Consider the following 25,656-nt stretch of genomic DNA (forward strand, 5'->3'; position numbering starts at 1 on the left):
AGACAGACTGTATACTCACCCACAAAACAAACCTAAATAAATATAAAAGAACTAAAATCATACAAAGCATATTCTAATACCACAATGGGATCAAAGTAGCGATAAATACAGAAAAAACAACAAGAAAATCTCCAAACACTTGGAAATTAAACAACACACTTCTAAATGATAAATTAGTAAAAGAGGGATTCACAAAGGAAATTTAATAAGTATATAGAGCTGAATGAAATCACAATATAACATAATATGTAGGTCACAGTTAAGGAAGTGTTGAGTGGGGTATTTATAGCACTAAATGTGTATGTTAAAAAATAGGAAAAGTCTCAAATCAATAGTCTGAGTTCACACCTCAACAAACTAGAAAAAGAGCAAAATGAACGCAGTACAATCAGAAGGAAGGAAATAATAGAGTAGATATCAGTGAAATTGAAAACATGAAAAGAATAGAGAATAATTAATTAAACAAAAGCTGGCATAATATTAAATATTATGATATATAATAATTATGGATTTAGAATTTTGATTATTGTGGTAGATCTTTGGGAAGAGATCGATAAAATTGATAAAAGAAAGACACAAACCACTAATATCAGAAATGAAACAGGAATATCCCTACAACCATTAAAAGGACAATAATGAAATACTATGAACAACTTTATACTCACAAATTTAACAACATAAAAAATGGGCCAACTCTTTAAAAACCACACATTCATCAAAGATTAACTAGATAACCTGAATAGTTCTAGAACCACTAAAGAAATTGATTTGTAATTTAAAAGCCCCTTTAGCCTAAAAGCCCCTTTAGTCGAGCATGGTGGTTCACGCCTGTAATCCCAGCACTTTGGGAGGCCAAGGCGGGCAGATCACTTGAGGTCAGGAGTTCGAGACCAACCTGGCCAACATGGTGAAACCCGTCTCTACTAAAAATACAAAGATTAGCTGGATGTGATGGCAGGAGCTTGTAATCCCAGCTACTCAGGAGGCCTCGGTTGAGGCAGGAGAATCACTTGAACCTGGGAGGTGGAGGATGCAGTGAGCTAAGATCTTGACACTGCACTCTAGCCTGGGCATCACAATGAGACTTTGTCTCAGAAAATAATAAGAAGAAGTAAATAAATACCCCTATTTACATTATTTCTTTTAGAAAACAGAAAACAGAATACTTTTAAGATCATTTTATAGAGCCAATATTACCCTGATATCAAAACTAGAGACATAAAAGAAGAAGAAAACTACAGACTAATATCTCTCATGAACTTAGATACAACAGTCCTCAAACAAAATACCAGGAAACCAAATTTTTAAAAATGTATCAAAAAATTATACACCATGATCAAGTGGGATTTATTTAACATATGCAGGGCTGGTTGAACATCTGAAAATCAATCAGTGTAATCTACCACTTCACCAAGATAAAGAAACAGAATCTTAAAAGACTATCAACTGAGGCTGAAAAAGCATTTGACACAAATTGATTTTTGACAAAGGTGCAAAAGCAATTTGGGGGGAAGATAGTCTTTCAATAAATGATGTTAGAAAAACTCGACATCCACAGACAAAAAAAAATTAATCTTGACCTAAACCTCACACCTTATATAAAAATTGACTCAAAATGGATCACAAGCTTAAATGTAAAATGTGAAACTATAAAACTTTTAGAAAAACACAGAAGAAAATCTTTGGGATCTAGGGCTAAGAAAAGATTTCTTATAATTGACACTAAAAGCACAATTCATTAAAAGAAAATGTGATAAATTGTAACTCATTAATTAAAGGTTTTGATACAACAAAAGGACCCTGTTAAGAGGATGAAAAGCCAAGTTACACAGTTAAAGAATATACTTATAAGCCACATATCTGACAAAAGACTGGCATATAGAGTACATAACAAACTCTCAAAACCAAACAGTAAAAAAATCAAATAATCCAAATAGAAAATGGACAAAAGATATGAACACACATTTCACCAAAGAGGCTCTACTGATGGCAATAAACATGTGAGAAGACTTTCAACATCATTAGTCATCAGGGAAATGCAAATTAAAACCATAATGAGATATCACTTCACATCTGTCAGAAGGGCTAAAATAAAAAATAGTGACAACACCAAATTCTGGCAAGAATGCAGACAATCTGGATCACCCATACATTGCTAGTAGGCATGTAAAATGGCACAGTACCCTGGAAAAGAATTTGACAGTTTCTTAAAAAACAAAACAAACAAACAAAAAACATGTAACCACCATACCACCCAACAACAGCACTCCTAGGCATTTATCCCAGAGAAATACTTATATTCATAATAAACATGTACACCAATGTTCACACCAGCTTTTTTCATAATATCAAAAAAACTGGAAACAGCCTGTATGTCCATCAACAGGTGAATGGTTAAACAAACCATGGTGCATCCAAAATACCATGGAATACTACTCAGAAATAAAAAAGAACAAACTATTGATGCTCATGACAACTTGGGTGGATCACAAGGAATTATGCTGAATAAAAAATCCAATTCCCAAAGGTCACATATATATGACTTTATCTACACAACACTCTTGAAATGTCAAGATTATAGAAATAGAGAACATTAATTGTTGCTCAGGGTCAAGGAAAGGAGGGGAGTGGGTGTGGCTATATAAGGGCAACAGGAGGAATCCTTGTAGTGATAAAACTGTTCTGAATTTTGACTATAGCAATATCAATATCTTGGTTGTGATATTATACTATATTACTGTTAAGATGTTATCACTGGAGGAAATGATATAAAGACCATACAGAATGTTGTGTATTATTTCTTACATATACATGTGACTCTACAATTATCTCAAAATAAAAAGCTTAACTTAAAAAATGAACAAATACTAGAGAGAAACATCATATACAGGCTCCAGAGCCTGTATATCCAGAGTTTGACTGCCTGAATTTTAATCCTGGATCAACCATTAACAAGTATGCAACTATGAGCAGATTATAAAATCTCTGTATGCTCTCGTTTTCTCACCTACAAAATGGGAATGAAAATACTGCCTACCTCATAGGGTTACTGTGAGGATAAATGACATGATGCTTGTAATGCATTGTCATCTTGCCAAACATACAGTAATTACACAATAAGTGGTAGCTATTATTCGTAATAGTAATGATTCTATTATAATGATATTCAGAAGGCAAAGGTGTGCTGTTAGTTATTCAACTTCCTAAGCTACAGAAATCTTTCTCTTAACTGTTCCCTCAACTCAATCATTTAGCTAACTTTCAAATATTATTCTAAAGTTATCCAAGCAAATGTCTTGTATATGATAAATAAAATGAAACACATGCAAGTTTTTAAATAAATAGGCTTACCTAACAGTTGAAGTATAAGGTACAAGGTTTTCAAACCCTCTTGATGACAGTTGGTTTTGGTTCACAGTAAAGCCACTGGTGATTGTGGTAGTAGTGTTGGTGGTGAAAGTGGTGGTGGTAGTCGTTGAAGTTGTAACTGGAAAATAAAGTGTATAATGTTAGTAAGAAATGAGAAATTGTTTCATTTAAGCCTTTATCGTTCAGATTTAAAATTATGGAGGCATTTTTAAAAATACAAATTTGAACTCAAAGATGCAGATTTGAATTCAACACTGTTGTAATATGAAATAATAAATGGCAGGCCAGGTACCTGGATTAACTTTCCAGCTGAAAACTAAAAATCCTGGATAAATTCATAGAAAAATAAAACTTCTAACCAGCCCAATAACCATGAAAGAAATCAAATCAGTCTTCAAAATTCTTCTCATAAAGAAAACTCCAGTCCCAGATGTCACTGCTGGTAAGTTTTATGAAACTTTCAAGAAAAGAATAATTGCAATTTACAAAAGATCTCTGTACATCTATATCTTTGCATACTTACATGACTGTATCTGTGTAATTAATTCCTAGAAATAAAATTTCTAGATCAAAGTGTCAGCATGCTCTAAATTTTAACATAACTTGCCAAATTGCCCTATCTAAACGTTTGATTTTGCCAGTTTATGTCCCTATCAATAGGAAAGAGTGCCTATTTCTTTATACCACAGTCAATACTAGGCATGCATTTTTGCAAACCCTAGTCAAAAGCCTCTCAAAGCTTTATCTACAGCCCAGACTCTCTCTTATGTGTCTTTTTCTGTTACACCCCTATTAGAATGTCCTGCTCTCTATAGATAAAATCCTAAGTATCCTTCATGGCTTGACTCAAATTCTTTGTTCCCCATATTTATCACCTACTTCTCTCCTACTCATAGTTTCCTTTGGTTTTCTAAATTTCTGCAGCACTTTTGGGTCTTATTACACACTGAGCACTTAATGAACAATGCACAGAAAATTGTGGCTGCTAGGGAACTGGGAAGGTTTTATTTTCTTCTTTTTGGTCTCGGTATTTTCAAATGTTCTTACAACTAGTAAATGTTGCTTCTGTAACAAGGAATCTGTTATGAAAATATAATGTACATGATTGTTTGTTTTATGTTAGCTTTGCTTTCCAAATTAGCAATAGTTTCAGATTAATGGCCACACCAGATAAATTCATAAACCATGGTGCCTGCTACAACCACTGACTACTCTGGCGGAGGCTGGCCTGAGGGAACATTCCTGCTGAGGGAACAAGCTCAAATACCCATTCTTTGTTCCAGATAACTGTCCTTTTTGTTCCTGGTTCACAGTTGACTGGGCAGGATGGCCAACTGAAGGATGGGAAGCCATCCAATGTACTACTAGCAGCCTACCTGAGGGTCTGGCACAAAAAGCTCTAGCGAAACAGGATTAATATGAGTCAGAATTTCATTTCCAAAAATTTAGCAATATGGAAAAAATCTGACTCTAGGCAGATACTGGGAAATATTTCCAAAAGTATAGAAGGAATCCAACTATAGGCAGAGAGACTTGATAGGACTGACAGAAGAAAGAGATGAAGTAGAAGTAAGGGACCATGAGCAAGTCACAATTAAAGATAAGGTAAAGCAGGAAGGCAGAGAAAGAGGTAAGGAGACCAATGAGAAATTTAAAAAAAGAAAAAAGTAGACAAAGGGAGAATAACTGAATTATGCCTATGCAATATTTGATTTGGCAGGTCCCTAAAGGTGCCCTAAGAATAATCTTAAGTTCCAATTTCCTTAAAGTAACAGTGTCATGGCAATGACTTTACTTGAATTCCACGAGACTCCATTTCCTTTTTGGCCACAAAGGTTCTCATGATAATTCCCCATTCTTTTTTTTTTTTTTTTTTTTTTTGAGACGGAGTCTCGCTCTGTCACCCAGGCTGGAGTGCAGTGGCCGGATCTCAGCTCACTGCAAGCTCCGCCTCCCGGGTTCACGACATTCTCCTGCCTCAGCCTCCCGAGTAGCTGGGACTACAGGCGCCCGCCACCTCGCCCGGCTAGTTTTTTGTATTTTTTAGTAGAGACGGGGTTTCACCGTGTTAGCCAGGATGGTCTCGATTTCCTGACCTCGTGATCCGCCCGTCTCGGCCTCCCAAAGTGCTGGGATTACAGGCGTGAGCCACCGCGCCCGGCCCATTCCCCATTCTTTATGTTAGCCCTTGTGAGGGTGAAATGTGCATCACAGAGGTAGACCATGCCCAATCACAAAGAAGCCCAGGAGTCACTATGGTTAGAACAGTGGAGAGATTACAGATTGGATCTTGCGTGATATTCTTTACAACCATAAGTCATCATTTTATTCATCTGAGAACAAAAATCTTATCTGAAAGGAAAACCTTCCTCAGAAATGCTAAAAATTAATGATAATGCCAATAGACTCCCTTTATTGATTAATTCACCCAAACACTGAGTAACTACTGCATTCAAGACAGAAATAAATTTTTTTTTAAATGAGCCCTTCTTGTAAAGGAGAATATCTTCACCCAAAGATGGTTTTCTAATAAAGTAATCTGTATTTCCTAACATCGATAGGTATTCAAAGATGTATAATTGGCTAGGCAGGGTGGCTCACACCTGTAATCCCAGCACTTTGGGAGGCTGAAGCAGGTATATCACTGGAGGTCAGGAGTTTGAGACGAGCCTGGCCAACATGGTGAAACCCCATCTCTACTAAAAATACAAAAATCAGCCAGATGTGGTGCACACCTGTAATCCCAGCTACTCAGGAGGCTAAGTGAGCAACAGAGCGAGATTCTGCCTCCAAAAAAAAAAAAAAGAAAAAAAGAAAAAAAAAAGATGTATACTTAAGAGGAAACAGCAAATTATAAGAATGTGTATACACACACACACACACACAGAGTATGGTACCATTTTTATAAAACAAATTTAATGTATGTCTGTATATGCTTAGAAAAAAAGTCTAGAAAGATAAACTGTTCTCTCTAGAGGGAGTGATATGTATATATGCATGTATGTATTGTTTTTACCTATAAGCAGCACAAACATGAAGGAATCCTGAGTCATTTTAAAATGGTATGATTATTTTAACTTCTTTTTTTTGTTTGTTTTTGAGATGGAGTCTCGCTCTGTCACCCAGGCTGGAGTGCAGTGGCACGATCTTGGCTCACTGCAACCTCCACCACCCAGGTTCAAGCAATTCTCCTGCCTCAGCCTCCCGAGTAGCTGGGACTACAGGCACGTGCTACCATACCCGGCTAATTTTTTCTTATTTTTAGTAGAGATGGGGTTTCACTGTGTTAGCCAGGATGGTCTTGATCTCCTGACCTCGTGATCTGCCCACCTCAGCCTCTCAAAGTGCTGGGATTACAGGCGTGAGCCACCACACCCGGCCTATTTTAACTTTTTATACAGTTTTATTTTTGTTATCTTTCATGCTATTTTTAAAGGCATAAATTAACTCTGGCATAGTCAAATAATATTTCAATTAATACCTAGTAAAGGAATGGGTTTGGAAGTTGTATCACAGTCTGATTTTGCAAATTACAACTTTAGTCTTAACCAGTTAATACAGTCAATACTACATTATCTGTGTAGTAAAGCGGAAGTATGGCTCTAAAAATAATACAAAAAACTACATACCAAATTTGAACTCACATTTAAATAAATCTCATTCTGATAGTCTTAAAAATCATTGCATAAAATAGTGAAAATAGTCTTTAAAATATTCTACTATCCAGTTTTCCTATCCTGTCCCTGATCAACAACTATACATCTTATTCCATGCTGGAAATGGACATCATCACCTTCCCAAACTATAAAAAGCAAACTTCTCTTAAAATTTGGTGATTATACCTAGGGCAGAGAGTAATCCCAAGTGGCTGTAAATCTGCAGATACAAACGCTTGAAAGCTGTTCTGCAAGACTGGTTAGTGAGATGAAGAATCTGAATAAGTAAATACACTTGAAGAGAAAGAAAGGTAAGTAGGGAAAAAGAACACCCCAAATTGGGGCTGTCAGGTTGAGACATACCTAATGGGGAGAAGGGTAAGTGCGTTAGGTCCTGGTGGGTGAAATGATGTGTATTAGTCTGTTCTCACGCTGCTAATAAAGACATACCCGAGACTGGATAGTTTATAAAGGAAAGAGGTTTAATTGACTCACAGTTCCACATGGCTGAGGAGGCCTCACAATCATGACAGAAGGTGAATGAGGAGCAAAGTCACGTCTTACATGGTGGCAGGCAAGAGAGCTTGTGTAAGGGAACTCCCTTTTATAAAACCATCATATCTTGTGAGATTTATTCACTATCACAAGAACAGCATGAGAAAGACCCGTCCTCCTGATTCAGTTACCTCTCACCAAGTCCCTCCCACAACACGTGGGAATTATGGGAGCTACAATTCAAGATGAGATTTGTGTGAGGACACAGCCAAATCATATCATGGTGCTAAGGGATGGGCTAGTGGCAGAAGTAGTATTTGTATGAAGGAATTTGAGACTTATATAGATAAGGGCTGGATATGACAGCATCATCAAAGAGGCTGCCCATTCATATTTCAGTGATTCAACCCATAACTAAAAGAACCAGGTTTTATTTTGTCATTGTTTTATGGGGAAATAATGTGTTACATTTTTTGCGAATATAGTAACTTGCAACGTTCTTATGACACACCCTTCACAAGTCTCATACATTGGCCAGTTAGCCTGCTAAACAGTAGAAACTCATAAGGTCATGTAAAAGAATAAATAAAGAGATGAGGCCAGGTGTGGTGCCTCATGCCTACAAGTTGAGCACTTTGGGAGGCCAAGGTGGGAGGACAGCTTGAGCCCAGAAGTTTGAGACCAGCCTGGACAATGTAGTGAGACCCCATCTCTACTAAAAAAAAAAAAAAAAATCAGCCAGGCATGGTGGTGCACACCTGTAGTTCCAGATATTCAGGAGGCTGAGGTGGGAGGATCACTTGAACCCAGGAGTTTGAGACCAGCCTGGACAATATAGTGAGACCTCATCTCTACTAAAAAAAAAAAAATTAGTTGGTCATGGTGGTGCATGCCTGCAGTCCCAGGTACTCAGAAGGCTGAGGTGGGAGGATCACATAAATCCAGGAGATTAGGCTGCAGTCAGCTATAATCACGCCACTGCACTCTAACCTGGGTGACAAAGTGAGACTATATCTTAAAAAAAAAGAGAGGGATGATATACATGTCTGTTTAGGAATAATTATTTTAAGCTTAAAAGGGATTGACTTTTAGTTTAAGCCAGATTAAAAAAGAGTCATTTCATCCCTAAGTAAACTTTTTAAAGTAAAAACAAATAAGACTGCTCCAAAATGGAGTATAACTTAAAAGACAGGTTTAGGTAGAAGACCCCTTATCACCCAGCTCACAATAGCTATGGGGCAATGGATAACCAAGTCTTCTTCCACCTACAACCTAACTAGCTCCTAACTGGCAGAAACAAATTTAGAATAGGTCTAGAGAAACTCCTGTAATCAACTTTAGAAGAGGGTCAACTTTAATAGAGGTCAAAACTTAAATTAACTTTTAGAGAAAAAAAGAAAACTTTATCAATCTCAACCAGCTAAATACTGTGATCAAGAACAAAAATTGTTAAGTTTGATGGTTGGCAAGAATTTGGCAGCTGTTTTTCCTGTAGTCATCTCAAAGAAGTAACATCATTGATATCAATTGTCTCATTCTACTCTTTGGCAATCATCTACATAAACATATTAGTGTACCTTTTGGATCCTCTGATGAGATGGTCAAAAGCACTTAGCCCTAAAAGCCATAGAACTTACTTACTGCTTGTTATAAAGCACATTTCCAGTGAGAGCCCCAAGACATCCTGATACTTCTAAAATTTTATTAACTACAGTAGGAGCTGCTCCACCTGCTCCAGGGAATTTTAATGCAAATCCCAAGGTTATAATATTAAATGTTCTAGCCGAAGTTGTTGGAGCACCAACAGCAGAGAACAACATAATATTAACTATTACCCTTTAAATCAAAAACAGTGAGAAATTTATATAGTCTTTTTCATCTGAAGAGTCCTTTAGAAACTTTTGGTTAAACTTCAAAATACCATGGTCAATCCATTTATATGAAATGTCCAGAAAAGGCAAATCTATGGAGATGGAAAACAGATTAGTGGTTGTCTGTGGCTGAGGGATCTTATTAGAATGATGTAAATGCTCTAAAACTAAATACAGTGATGGTTACACAATTTGATAAACTTACTAAAATTTCTGGATTGCATACTTAAAGTAAGTTAATTTTATGATGTATAAGTTATAATTCATTAAAGTTAATTAAAAGATATTGTGGTCCCAATATATTTTCATTTTGTAGACAAGGACATCAGAGGTAGATAAGTGGGGGAACCTGTCAAAGGTCAGAGAGCAAGTTTTGACTGAACAATAATTTTAACTCCAAACCCTGGACATGGTCATATTCATGAAATCTATCATAGTTGAGAAGGATACTGCTTACATATATCAAAATGGTTCCAGAATCATAGTCATGTCTCAAAATTGAAGTCTAAGTGGTAGAAAATATAAGTCACGTGGTAACCAATCTTAACTAATGCCTAACTATGCCAATAGCACAAGAGGATGGTGATGGTTAATTGAGCATTATTCATGCTCAATTAAGCATCAAACATTTTCTGGCTAGTTTTATTCCCAGGAATGGAGACAATCTTACTGTCATAGAGCTGGGGAGGGGGGCTATTACAGCTAGGATACAACAAAATTTAATGATGAACATTATGATATTGTGAAGAAGAAACTTTGAAAGAAGTCAGTTTATAGAGACCTGTAAGAAAAAATTGCCTAAGACCTACAACTTACTTTCTTTCTTTCTTTCTTTCTTTCTTTCTTTCTTTCTTTCTTTCTTTCTTTCTTTCTTTCTTTCTTTCTTTCTTTTTTCTTTTTTCTTTCTCTTTCTTTCTCTCTCTCTCTCCCTCCCTCCCTCTCTCTCTTTCTTTCTTCCTTTCTTTCCTTTTTTTTTGTTTGACAGGGTCTTACTATGTCACCCAGGCTGGAGTGCAGTGGTGCAATCTTGGCTCACTGCAGCCTTGACCTCCTGGGCTCAAGCAGTCCTCCCACCTCAGCCTCCCCAGTAGCCGGGACTACAGGCACGCACCACTATGTCCGGCAAATTTTTGTATTTTTTGTAGAGATAGGGTTTCGCCATGTTGCCCAGGCTGGTCTCAAACGCCTGGGCTCGAGCAATCCACCTGCCATGGCCTCCCAAAATGCTGGGATTACAGGCATGAGCCACTGAGCCTGGCCTGAATTCAATATTTCCAACATTTGCTATTACTATACTAATGGAAAATGTGTAACAAAGAAGTTGAGGTTACAAGATAATGTCTCACATCTCAGCTCAAAGCATCCAGATAGATGGTCCTCTTCAAGAGGAGAGGTCACAAGGCATCACACAATGTCAATTAGAACCCCAAAACTACAGCTGGCCCTTTGTCATGTTCCACTTCTGATAGGTAAAATGTAAGGACCACAAACCAGGTCGGTATGGAAAAACACACTATAGGAAGGCTCCAACATTTATTTCCCATTTTATCTTAGTCACATGGATAAGGACTTCTTCCCTTCAGAAACACTTGGCAAAACTCCCACTCTCCCTACTGTTAATAGCTTCAAGAAGTTGTTTCAAAGCATCACAATATTAATGAATTATATGCTTAAAGTTAGCATTTTAAGCTATAATAACCATGTTAACACAAAAAAAATTCACAGCTAAAGCCATGAGAATTAGGTTCTTAAGCAAAGCTACTATTGATATCAGCAATTATAAATGGGTTCAAGAATAATGATAATTTCTGAGACACAGGAGATCTGTAGCATATACTGGCAAATTGAGTAAGGTGGCCTCATGAGAAATTACAGTATTTTCTTTGGAATTAGTAACTTACATGAGAGCCCAATAGCAGCAGTGGAGGTCAAAGCATTTGATATTGAGGTAAACTGCATGGTGCTTGAACTAGTGGTGGTGGCAACAGCAGCTGCTGGAGCCAAACCTAAAAATCAAAGTAACAAATGGAAAAATATGTCACTAAAAATAATTTTTAAAAGTAAAACACCATTATAACAAGGTTCATCAATATGGAGAAATAAAAACAAAGCAAGGAAAAGCAGGTATCCTGAAACCTAATCAATAAGACAGAGTAAAAGCTTGATTAAAAAAACAGTTCATTGGTACTACTTTAGTATAGTCAGTCTTCTAGCACCATCATAACAAAGAAATTCTACTTTACTGAAAAAGAAGTCCTAAGAGGGGGGATCCACTTCCAGAACTGCAGCATAAAAAGTCCCATGAACCTGTTCCAAGTAAATCCATAACCAGCAAAAAGTTCCAGCAAAAAGTTGTTTTTTTTTTCTTTAAATTGGAAATGGCTAGAAATTGTTCTAAGAGCCCATAGCAAATGAAGAAACATTTATTCAAGAAAATCTGCTAAAACTCAGTAATCTAACAGTGACAGTCTATGGCATATGAGCCACAAAGCACTCCTTTCCTTTCACCATCCCCTTGTCTACCTTAACAGAAGCTACTCCCCAGGGAGGGGTAGCCAAAACTGGACTCCCTCTGCCCCCAGCTCCCAATCAAGGAATAGAGTATCCCAATGGGAGAGACAAAGCATTTCTTATCACTTCCAACACAGAGTTGAAGGGGCGAAATTCCTGTTGAGTATAGCCAAGAGTTCAAGGGCTCCCTTCCTTTACTCACAGGGTGGAGACTCAACCCCAAGCAGAGAAGGCTGAGAATACTGAGGCCCCAATCACCCTCACCCTGATTATCCCAGCCCAGTTCACTTGCAGGGTTAAGGTCCACACCTGAAGAGGTAAGCAGGAAGACCAGTGGCTACTGTCACTGCCCAGTACCCAAAGCACTGGCTGAACGATTCTGCCCAGGGATAAAGACCATTCATAAGAACAGAGAGCTCCCAAGCCATCCCCAAAAGAACCGACTTTATTGAAACAGAGTGTGAGGACATTCAAGTCCAAAACCTTACTCTAAAAAATGGAGATTTGGGAGGTAAACAATTAAGAGGAGGCAGGGAGCTTTATGAGAAAAATAATTTAGGGTGTAAGTCAGCTAGTTTATCAGCGATAACCAGGGGAAAAGAAAGCTGAAAAGGGCTGTCCTGAAATCAGAAGAGTTAAGTACTGATGTACACTACAACATGAATGAATCTTGAAAACATTATGCTAAATGTAAGAAGCCAGACCAAACAAACAAACAAACAAAAAGCTTCATATTGTGAAATTCTATTTATATGAAATGTCCAGAATAGGCAAATTCATAGACAGAAAGTATATTAATGATTCCCAGGGGCTGAGAGGAGTAGGTAATGGGGAGTGACTGCTAATGGGTATAGGGTTTTTTGTGGGAGGGCGATGAGAATGTTCTCAAATTACATAGTGGTGATAGTTGTACACTATGTGACTATATTAAAAACCACTGAATTGTATACTTAAAAATGGTGAATTTTAAGATATGTGAATTATACCTCAATTATGCTATTATTAAAAAAAACACATTATCATCTCAATAGAAGCAGTAAAAGCATTTGATAAAATCCAATACCCTTTCATGGCACAAACACTCAACAAATTAGGAAGAGAAGGGAGCTTCCTAAACAGGATAAAGGGCACTAATGAATAAGCTATAGTAACATCACACTTAATGGAGAAAGACTAAATACTTTCCCACTACCATCAGAAACAAAACAAGGATGTCTGCTCTAACCACTTCGATTCAACAATACATTGAAAATTCTAGCCAGGAAAATAGGCAGGAAAAAGAAATAAAACGCATGTGGATTGAAAAGAAAGAAGTAAAACTATCTCTACTCATAGATGACATGATCATGAACACAGAAAATTCTAAGAAATAAAAAATCTACTAGAACAATAAACAAGTTCTGTAAGGTTGCAGGATACAAGATTAATATACAAAAATAAATTACATTTCTATATTATAACAATGAACAATACAAAATGAAGGAAAGTAAGAATATAATTCCATTTATGATTGCTCACAAAGAAATACTCAAGGACAATTTTTAAATTACATAATGTACACAAAAATATGAAACATCATTTGAAGAAATTAAAGATGTTCTAAATAAATAAAAAGATATCATGTTTACGGATCAAAAGACTTACTATTGTTAATATGGTGTGAGAGACAGAAAACTGGTCCCCAAAGATGGCCTAATACCCAGAACCTGTGAACATATTGCCTTACTTGATAAAAGGGACTTTACAGATGAGATTAAGGTTAAATACCTTGAGATATCCTGAATTATCCAAGTGAGAAAATTTAATGACCCCAATCCTTTAAAGTAGAGAACCTTTCCAGGATGTGGTCAGAGGTAGATGTGACTACAAGAGAATGGTCAGAAAGACACAAAATTGCTGATACAAATGGCCAAGAAAGCACATGAAAACATGCTCACTATCCTTAGTCATTAGGGAATTGCAAATCAAAGCCACAATGAGATACTGCATTATACCCATTAGGATGGCTATAATCAAAAAGATAGATCAAGTGTTGATGAGGACGTGGAGAAATTGGAATTTTTTTACACTGCTGTTGGAAATGTAAAATGCTGTACCTTTTTGGAAAACTGGCATTTCCTCAAAGGGCTAACATAGTGTTACCGTATGACCCAGCAATTCTACTCTTAGGGATATATATATATATGCTAAAAAGAGATGAAACATATATTCACACAAAAACATATATGTGAATATTCATGGCAGTATTATTCAAAACAGACAAGAGGTAGAAACCCAAATGCCTATTAGCTGATGAATAGATGAATAAAATACAGCGTATCCATGCAATAGAATTGTACTTGCCGTAAAAGAAAAAGTAGTAATACATGCTACCACATGAATGAGTTTTGAAAGCATGCTAAGTGAAAGAAGCTAGTCACAAAAGACCGAATAATATATTATTCCGTTTATTAAAAATATATGATTCCATTACAGAGACAAAATGTAGATTAGTGGTTGCCAAGGACTGGGGAAAAGGAGGAATGGGCAATGACTGCTAATGGGTAGAGAGTTTATTTTGGGGATGATGAAAATATTCTAATATGGCCTGTTGTAATGGTGGCTGCATAGCTCTGTGAATCACTGAACTGTACATTTTAAACGGGTGAACTGTACAGTACGTAAAGAATAAATGAAGGTCTGGAATAAATTTTCAGAAAACAGATTACCTGCCTCTTTAAAAAGAAAACTATAAGAATAAATTAATGCATAACAACACAAATAAGATTAATGAGTTACTTGAAAGCAAATTTCATATCTTTTCATCCCCACTACAGATCAATGCACATGGCACATAATAGTAATCGTTCAATAAGTGTTTCTGCTGAATTGAACCAACTTTTTCTAGACTCTAACACACAATTACAGATATTCTATTTCACCTTTAAAAGGAAAAGGTGCTTAATAAGTAACTGTACTTGCATCTATTATTGCCTGCATTCAACTGTCATGGTGACAAATGATGTAAGATTCTGCTATCCAAAACATCTAGGTCCTCTGGGGGTGAAAGAGACAGAAAGGAGATATGGGGAAGGAATTGGAAACTTTACCACATACAAAAACTACTTAAAATTTATACAGCGCAATACTCCTATGTTTCATTTAGGAGAAGAATCATATGTATACTTTAGAGAAATAACCAATTGTACTTTGGGAGGCCAAGTCGGGAGGATAGAGGTCAAGAGATAGAGACCATCCTGGCCAACATGGTGAAACCCCGTCTCTACTAAAAATAAAAAATAAATTAGCGGGGTGTAGTGGTGCACGCCTGTAGTCCCAGCTACTCAGGAGGCCGAGGCAGGAGAATCACTTGAACCCAGGAGGCGGAGGTTGCACTGAGCCAAGATTGCGCCACTGCACTCCAGCCTGGCGACAAAGCAAGACTCCATCTAAAAAAAAAAAAAAAAAAAAAAAAGGAAGAAAGAAATAACCAATTGTATAGCGAAGGCATTTATATTTACAATTCATTACCTATCTGAGAGGTTGAATTTTTTTTTATTATTATTATACTTTAAGTTCTAGGGTACATATGCATAACGTGCAGGTTTGTTACATATGTGTACTTGTGCCATGTTGGCATGCTGCACCCATCAACTCATCAGCACCCATCAACTCATCAGCACCCATCAACTCGTCATTTACATCAGGTATAACTCCCAATGCAATCCCTCCCGCCTCCCCCCTCCCCATGATAGGCTCCAGTGTATGATGTTCCCCTTCCCGATACCCAAAGGATTATAAATCATGCTGCTATAAAGACACATGCACACGTATGTTCATTGCGGCACTATTCACAATAGCAAAGACTTGGAATCAACCCAAATGTCCATCAGTGACAGACTGGATTAAGAAAATGTGGCACATATACACCATGGAATACTATGCAGCCATAAAAAAGGATGAGTTTGTGTCCTTTGTAGGGACATGGATGCAGCTGGAAACCATCATTCTCAGCAAACTATCGCAAGAACAGAAAACCAAACACCGAATGTTCTCACTCACAGGTGGGAACTGAACAATGAGGTTGAATTTTGAATATGGGTTTCATCGGTACTTCAATTTTTTTCATTTGAAATTGCCTATTCATGTCACCTGCCCATTTTCACATCAAAGAATACTGTCTTATTACTGATATTTTCAAATTTTATTTTAAAATTACATAGATATATTGCATAATAGTGCATAATAGTGGGGGTTGGGCTTCTAGTATACCCATCAGCCAAATAGTGAACACAGTACCCAATAGATAATTTTTCAACCTTTACCCCCACCCCCAACTCTCTCTCTTTGGAGTCCCTAGTGTTTATTATTTTCATCTTAACGTCCATGTGTACCTACTGTTTAGCTCCCACTTATACATGAGAACATGTGATATTTGATTGTCTTTTTCTGAGTTACTTCACTTAGTTAGGCCTCTGGCTCCATCCAGGATATCGCAAAGGATATGATTTCATTCTTTTTACGGCCGCATAGTCCAATCAACCACTTATGGACACTTAGGTTGATTTCATGACTTTGCCATTGTGAACAGTGCTGCAATAAACATATAAGTGCAGATGTCTTTTTTATATACTGGTTTCTTTTCCTTTGTGTAGATATCCAGCAGTGGAATTGCTAAATCAAAAGGTGGTTCTATTTTTAATTATCTGAGAAATCTCCATATTGTTTTCCATAGAAATTGAGACAATTTACATTCCTACCAACGCTATTACTGATTTTTAATAAAAGTGTATATCAAGGCTATTTATTTTGTCATATGTTGCAATAATTCCTCTACCCCAGTTTGTCATTCAGTTTTTATTTTATTTTTATGTAGTCAAATCTTTCCAACAGTTTTTTCTCTGGTCTATGTCTCCATATAATAGTCTGTGTCTTCATATCATGTTTAAAAAGACTTTTCTCTTAAACATATGAAAAGGTGCTCAACCTAATTTTTAAGAGAAAATTGCAAATTATAACTACATTGAGAATAATTTCATTTAACAAATGACTATAAGTCAAAAACTAAACACACTCTGTTAAGGACACTATAAAGAAGCAGGCAGCCTCACAGGTTCCAAATGGGGGAATAAATTGGTACAACTATGGGAAACAAGTGGTCAATGTTTTAAAAATTACAAACGCATCTATCTTTTGAAACAGCCATACTTTTTCTGGAAATTTAGCCCCAAAAATATACTTGCATACCTGTAAAATGACACGTAAAATGATACCAATTGCATCACTGTTTGCATTAGTAAAGGATTATGTAAACAACCCAAATGGCCATCAGCAAGGGACTGGATATATAAATTATAGCACATCCAGAGCATGGAATACTATGATCCTATAAAAAATACTGAGGAAAAACATACTGAGGAAGCTCGCTATGTACTGACTAATGTGAAGACATTCCAAATGTATAAAATAAGCGTATAAAGTTTTTAAGTTTAAAAAGCAAGGTACAGAATAGTGTATAGAGTATACTATTTATATCAAAAAAGGCAGAGGACTAAGAATACGTATTTTTATTTCTCAACAAACTCATGAAGAAGCTCTGGAAAGACATATACAATTACAGTGGTTAACTGAGTATGGGAAGGGGGCAGGGGTAATAAAGATGCAGATGGGGAATAATATACCTATTTGTGCTATTTTTAGTTTTATTTTTGAACCATTTGACTATATTATTTTAAACTCCTATAGAAATGCTTATCTCAACTCCAGAAATATTATTTACATATTTTCATATTCACCTGTGCTTTAAAAAAAATTTATGGTTTCGCTTTTTTTTTTTTTTTTTTTTTTTTTGAGGCGGAGTCTCGCTTTGTCACCCAGCTGGAGTGGTGCAGTGGCACGATCTCGGCTCACTGCAACCTCCGCCTCCTGGGTTCAAGTGATTCTCCTGCCTCAGCCTCCCTAGTAGCTGGGACTACAGGCATGCACCACAATGCCCAGCTTTTTTTTTTTTTTTTTTTGTAGTGACGGGGTTTCACCATGTTGGCCAGGCTGGTCTTGAACTCCTGACCTCAAGTCATCCACCCACCATGCCCTCCCAAAATGCTGGGATTACAGGCATGAGCCATGAGCCTGGCTATGGTTTTACTTTCTACCTTACCCCCAATAACTGGTTAGCCAGCTACTGCAATTCATTTATTCACTACTGTATTCTCTATCTCACAAATTTGAAATGTCACCTTCACAAGCACAGGTTTGTTTCTGTATGGTACTATAAAATATTTCACTGATTTTTCTTTCTATCCCTGTTCCATAGCACTAGAATTATTTTTTTATGTTACATAATATTTTAAATTTACAGGAAAAGAATAAATTTATAATAATTTTCACATGTTTTCTTGCAAGTTCTCATTACTTTCCTTAAAAAAAAAAAAAAGAGGTGGCTAGTCTCATGCATTTATTCCCCCATATAAACTCTGAAATCTTGTCAAGTCCTTCCTTCCTTTCCTTCCCCCAATGATTCCCATTATGGTTTTACAAGAATTGCATTAAATGTATAGATTAATTCAAAGATAAATGACATCCTTATCTTATAGGGTCTGAGCATTCAGTGGGTCTTTTCATTTATTCACATCCTCTTTTACATTCATCAGTAAAATTTTGTGGTTTGCTTCATCTAAGTCATGCACATTTTTAAAAGTTTACTCCTATGCATCTCATTCTTTTGGCTGAAATTGTTAATTAGACCTTTCTCCATTATATTTCCCAACTGCTATTGCTTAAACATGGGAAAGCTATTGATTTTTGTATTATTTATTTTGTAACTGGTCATATTACTGAAACCTCTTCACTATCTCTAATTAAATTTACACTTGATTTATGCCCATGTTTTAAAATCTTGATCATTTGTCCCAGATACTGGCATAATTTCAGGGGCCTGACCTTAAATCACATACCTAAAGATAACTAGGGGAGCAAATACCACTTAATATGATTTGCTTTCAAGTTAAATGAATCTTAGAAAAGGATTTAAAAGCCAAAAATCTTAGCTTCCTAATCATAGGACAAGATCAGAGTTGTTCGACATTACCAAATAAGTCTTTGCTGTGGGGGACTGAACTGTGCGCTGTAGGATGTTCAGCAGCATCCCTGGGCTCTCATGCCGGTAGCATCTCCCTAGTCTTGACAACCAAAAATGTCTCCAGATTTGGTCAAAATTCACCCATGGTGGGGCCAACTGTCTCCAGTTGAGAACTACTGAACTAGAAGAAGGGTTCAATATCACAATTTCCTCCATCTAGTGCTATAAGGATCCCCAAATCAGCCTTAATTCCTTTATGTTTAAGAACTTAAGAAAATGCCAACTATCTTAATAAATAGTAGGACATAGAAAATAGCAATTTTTTAAAAAGAGAATAGAGGTAGTGGCCTTACACTACAAGATAGGGGGGCATGCTACAGTAACAAAAATGGTGATACTAGAATAAGAAAAAGAGATCAACAGAACAGAATAGAAAGTCTAGAAGCAGACTCAAGCCAAGTCAAACAATAATTTGGTGTATCAGGAAGGCAGCAATTTCAACTAATAGAGAAAGGATGTCTATTTAACAAAATACAATAGTTCAATTCACTAATCACTTACGGGGAAAAAAATTAAGATTCTTAAAAATATAAAACACAAAATAACCAAAAAAATAAGAATATTGAGATGGAAAGGCCTACATAAATAAGCTTTGAGAGAACCCCTAAAAAATGAAAGTTTTGACAACATAATAACTAAAATCTTAGGCTAGGTGTGGTGGCTCATGCCTGTAATCCCAGTGCATTGGGAGGCCAAGGAGGGAGGATCATTTGAGGCCAGGAGTTCAAGACCAGCCTGGGCAACATAGCAAGACCCTGTCTCTAAAAAGAAAAATATTAGCCAGGCATGGCAGCATGTGCCTGCAGTCCTAGCTACTCGAGAGGCTGAGACAAGACAATCACCTGAGCCCAGGAGTTTGAGGCTGCAGTAAGCTGTGATTGTGTCACTGCACTCCAGCCTGGGCAGCAGAGTGAGACCGTGTCTTTAATTAATTAAAATCTCAAGGACTTCCATTTCAGGGCAGACGGAGTAGCTGTACTTCTCCCTCTTCTTCCCCCTAAATATAACTAAAACCCCAGGACATTATGTATAAAATAGACGTAAGAAGCCCAGGAGTGGTGGCTCACACCTGTAATCCTAGCACTTTGGGAGGCTGAGGTGGGAGGATCACTTGATCTCAAGAGTTCAAAACCAGCCTGAGCAACATAATGAGACTCTGGCTCTATTTCTTAAAAAAAAAAAAGAGAGAGAGAGAGAGAGAGAAAAGTAAAATAAGATAAAAAATAAATAAACCTAAGAAGATCCTGAAAGGTAGAGAGAAGAAGGCAAACTGGCTAGGGATTCCAAGACCAAAGGAACAATATGGTGGTGAGTTCCCTAGGTTTTCTTTTTGCCTCATATTTCCCAGGCTTGGAGTTGAACAGGCTGGCAACCCAGAAATGACAATGGGTATAAATTTTTCAAAAAGTCCTAACAAAAAGGTCTGCTTTTTTAGACAAAGGGCAAGGAAGGGCAGCCTAGCAACTCAGAAAACTTTTAGACGATAATCACTCTAACTATAACCAACCACCAGAGAAAAATCTGTGGTCCTATCTGCACTCAGGCCAGCAAACACCAAGTGGACAGCCTAGACACCCACCCTTGTGAGGCTATAAAATGGCATCCCAACACCCTCACCAGGGTGGTGTCAAAGAAGGCCAAATTCGAAGCCAGGTTTTTCATCCCTGCCAGCAGTTAATGAACTCCATTCTCACCTTGTCAGTAGAAACCATATTGGGGGCAGGAATCCCCACTCCACCTAGCAGTAACTTGGAGATCCTCATTTCTGGTGTCCACTGAGACCATATATGGAAACTGAAGTCCTACTCCCATTCTGCAGTAAAAAGGCAGCATTTTTACTGCCAGAACAATGTCAAATAAAGTCAGCCAAAGCAAAAGGTTTAAATCAGATCCAGAGTCTCATAACATAGTATGAACATATCTAGGTTTCAATTTAAAAATCACAAAGATTTTAAAGAATTCATGTAAAACAAATTCATCAACAAACAATTATAAACACACTTCAAACAAATGAAAAAAACTGCCTCAGCACAAAAAAAGAGAAGAAAGAAAGAGAGAGAGAGACAGAGAGAGAGAGAAAGAAGGAAGGAAGGAAGGAAGGAAGAGAAAGAAAGAAAGAAAGAAAGAAAGAAAGAAAGAAAGAAAGAAAGAAAGAAAGAAAGAAAGAAAGAAGGAAGGAAGGAGAAAGAAAGAGAGAGAGAGAAAGAGAAAGAAAAAGAAAGAAAGAAAGAGAAAGAAAGAAAGAAAGAAAGAAAGAAAGAAAGAAAGAAAGAAAAGAAAGAAAGAAAAAGAAAGAAAGAAAGAAAGAAAGAAAGAAAGAAAGAAAGGAAAGAAAGAAAGAAAGAAGGAAACTCTTGGTAAAGAAAGAGAAGTTATAAAGAACCAAGCAAAAATTTTAGAATGAAAAATTTGTAATAGAAGAAATGCAAAGGTTGGTAGAAGGAACCAGTAGTAGAATAGAAGGAGAGTATAGAAATAAGAATCAGTGAACAGGATGATAGAATAATAGAAATTATCCAATCCAAACAACAGGGAAAAATAGACTGAAAAAAAATTAACAGAGCATCAGGTCCTGTTGGACTATAAGCAAGAACTTAACTTTCATGTCATCAAAGACAAGAAGAGAAAGAGGGTAGCGCTAAAAAGTAAATAACAGCTGATAGAAAAAATAGGTGAAAATGTCCCAAATTTGGAAAGAGGCATAAATGAACAGACTCAAGAAGCAGAGCGAACCCAAAAAGGATAAACACAAAGAAATTTACACAAAGACACATAACAATTAAACTTCTGAAAACTAAAGACAAAGAAAAAAACTTGAAAGCAGTAAGAGAAAAATGGCATCTAACCAAGAGAGAAAAGACTATTTGAATGACAGAGGATTTCTCATCAGAAAGCAGGAAAGCAAGAAAGAAGTAGCCCAATACTTTTCAAGTGCTGAAAGAACTGTTAACTCAGAGCAAACGAAAATATCCTCCAGAAAAAAGAGAGGAAATCAAGGCATTGAGAGATGAAGGAAAGCTCAGAAAATCTGTTGCCAATAGACTACCGTAAAAGTAGTCCCAGCTACTCGGGAGGCTGAGGCAGGAGAATGGCGTGAACCTCGGAGGTACAGCTTGCAGTGAGCCGAGATCGCACCACTGCACTCCAGCCTGGGCGACACAGTGAGACTCTGTCTCAAAAAAAAAAAAAAAAAAAAAAAAAAAAAAAAAAAAAAATGGCTAAAGGAAGTTATAAAAGAAGGAATCTTGGAACCTCGGGAAGTAAAAAACAACAAATAAAAGCAAAAATATGGGTAAATATAATAGGCTTTCCTTCTTACTTTCAGTTTTCTTAATTATGTTTGAAAGCTGAAGCAAAAATTATAAACCTATCTGATATGGCTCTAAATATATGTAGAGGAAATATTTAAGACAATTACATTACAAATGGAGAAGGGTTAAGGGACATACAGGGAGGAACAATTTTTAGACTTCACTCAAACTGGTAAAACAGCAATGCCAGTAGACTGTGATAAGATATATATACTGTATATAATATCTAGGGTGACCGTAAAAGCTATACAAAAAGATACTCTCAAAAACACTATAGACAAATCAAAATGGAATTCTAAAAAATGTTCAAATAACCAATAGGAAGGCAGAAATGGAAAACAGAGAAATGAAAATTGTAATTTAAAAAATGACAGACTTAAGCCCTAATACAGCAATACAATAATTATAGTACATGTAAATGGCCTATACATACCAATTAAAAATTGGTACAGGGAATTAAAAACACAACTCAACTATATGTTGTCTGTAAGAAAGTCACTTCAAAAGTAATGATATAGGCAAGTTGAGTAAAAAGATAGGAAAAAAATATACCATGCAACATTAAACAAAAGAGAGTAGGGAGTAGATATATTATTAGCAGACAAAATAGACTTCAGAACAAAGAAAATTACCATAGACAGAGGAGGATATTTACACAATGATAAGAGGGCCAATCCTCTAAAAAGTCTTAGTAATCATATGTGTATGAACCAAACAACAGAGCTTCCAAATATGTAAAGCAAAAACTGATGAAACTTACAGAGAAATTCACTATTACACAGTTAGAGATTTCAATACCCCTATCTTACCAACTGATAGAACTTATCAGAAAATTAGCAAGGATACAGAAGAATTCAAAAGCATCATGAACCTTCAGGATCTAATTGATATTTATAGAACACTTCACCCAACAAAGCAGAATACACATACTTTTTGCTTTTAAAAATCAATTTATTGGGTATATTTAATATATTCAACCTAATGTTATGGGATACATATAAATAATAAAATAGTTACTATAGTTAAGCAAATTAACATACCCATCATCTTACATAATTATCCATTTTTTGTGTAACAGCAAAAATCTACTCAGTTTTGCAGATACTCTTAATACAGCACAATTTTGTTAACTATAATCCTCATGATGTTATATATTAGATCTCTAGACTTGTTCATCCTACATATCTACTACTTTAAAAAAATGTCAATAGCGTTTGGGGTACAAGTGGTTTTTGGTTACATGGATGAATTATATAGTAGTAAAAAAAAAACACATACTTTTCGAGCTCGGCATGGTGGCTCACTCCTGTAATCCCAGCACTTTGGGAGCCGACGTGGGCAGATCACTTGAGGTCAGGAGTTCAAGACCAGCCTGGCCAATATGGTGAAACCCTTTCTCTATTAAAAATACAAAATTAGCTGGGCATGGTGGCATGCGCCTGTAATCCCAGCTACTCAGGAGGCTGAGGCAGGAGAATCACTTGAACCCAGGAGGTAGAGGTTGCAGTGAGCCAAGATCGTGCCACTGCACTCCAACCTGGCGACAGAGCGAGACTCTGTCTCCAAAAAAAGAGAAAAAACCGAGAAACACATTTGATGTGACCCTTGAACGGGCTTTTACACAGAAAGGTGAATTATTTCTTTTAACACAGACTTAAATTTATATTTTTTAAAACAAAGTCTGAAATTAATCAGTATTCCCTATCCTTTTTTAACAAACAGGAACTTAGCACACTTTAGCTTCCCTATGCATATCATTACTTTATTAAAAAATAGGAAACAGCTCTGTACTCCCTATCTGTGGCAATCAATAGGAATACTCTATCTCTGCCTTGTTGGGTTTCTCCAGACAACCTCTCTTCCTCTTCTAAGTAACCTATCCTTATCCACACTGCCTAACTACAGGAGCTTAAAGCTGACAAAACTGCAGCTTTGTATGTTGAGCCCAGCTTAGTCTTGCTTGGGTGACTCAATGCAAGCACACATATTCAAAGAAAGAAATACTAGATGATAAAGGCCCTCAGCAGAAAGCCCACTAGGCCCCCAAAAATCATCAGAGCTCACTGGAAGGGCTACTAGAAATGAGTAGAATGTTCCCCACCTGGCAGTCCAATCTAAATGGGGCTTACTGCATTAACTAAATGGCTGGAGAGAAAGAAAATAACTGAATGAGTGTTGATGCCCACTAGACTGTTCTAGTCATTTAAATGCATTTGAAGCCTCGGTTTCCTCACTTCTAAAATTCTCACGGTTCCATTAAGTGAATAACCAAAATATTATTTTAAAAATAAGTTTGCAAAGGACTCTTCACATATATTACCTTGTCTAATTTAATTTTATGTAAAGTGCTATGTGAAAGCTTTCCAAAATATAATGCTGGGGTTATCCTCACTGCTGGTGAAGAACCAGCAAATCAAAGATAATTATAGAGCACTATTGAGAGGTGAAGCCAGCTGGGATTCTGGGTCGGGTAGGGACTTGGAGAACTTTTCTGTCTAGCTAAAGGTTTGTAAATGCACCAATCAGCACTCTGTAAAAATGCACCAATCAGCGCTCTGTGTCTAGCTAATTGGGTGGGGACCTGGAGAACTTTTCTGTCTAGTTAAAGGATTGTAAATGCACCAATCAGCACTCTGTGTCTAGCTAAAGGTTTGTAAACATATCAATCAGCACTCTGTAAAAACACACCAGTCAGCGCTGTGTCTAGCTAAAGGTTTGTAAATGCACCAATCAGCACTTTATAAAATGGAACAATCAGCAGGATGTGGGCGGGGCCAAATAAGGGACTAAAAGCTGGCCACCAGAGCCAGCAGCAGCAACCCACTCGGGTCCCCTTCCATGCTGTGGAAGCTTTGTTGTTTCACTCTTCGCAATAAATCTTGCTGCTGCTTGCTCTTTGGGTCCGCACTACCTTTATGAGCTGTAACACTCACCACGAAGGTCCACGGCTTCACTCCTGAAGCCAGCAAGACCACGAACCCACCAGGAGTAATGAACAACTCCGGACGTGCCACCTTTATGAGCTGTAACACTCAACGCAGAGGTCTGCAGCTTCAGTCCCGAAGCCAGTGAGACCACAAACCCACCAGGAGGAATGAATAACTCCCGACACGCTGACTTTAAGAGCTGTAACACTCACTGTGAGGGTCTGCGACTTCACTCCTGAAGTCAGCAAGACCACGAACCCACCATGAGGAGGAAACTCTGGACACATCTGAACATCTGAAGGAACAATCTCCGGACACACCATCTTTAAGAACTATAACACTGGGCCGGGCGCGGTGGCTCAAGCCTGTAATCCCAGCACTTTGGGAGGCCGAGATGGG

General features: G+C 37.0%; 1 protein-coding gene across 1 annotated transcript in view; it reads right to left on the minus strand.

Moving 5' to 3' along the window:
* NUP62CL (nucleoporin 62 C-terminal like) overlaps positions 1-25,656 on the minus strand; it is a 105,384-nt gene that overhangs the window by 34,849 nt on the left and 44,879 nt on the right. Inside the window, exons 3-4 of the mRNA XM_050777308.1 lie at positions 11,293-11,397; positions 3,352-3,487 (exon numbers count right to left, since the gene is read on the minus strand). Of these exons, the coding sequence (XP_050633265.1) occupies positions 3,352-3,487; positions 11,293-11,397 (241 nt within the window). The remainder of the gene's footprint in view (positions 1-3,351; positions 3,488-11,292; positions 11,398-25,656) is intronic.

Source organism: Macaca thibetana, chromosome X (assembly GCF_024542745.1).
Source record: "Macaca thibetana thibetana isolate TM-01 chromosome X, ASM2454274v1, whole genome shotgun sequence".
Classification (NCBI taxonomy): Eukaryota; Metazoa; Chordata; class Mammalia; order Primates; family Cercopithecidae; genus Macaca; species Macaca thibetana.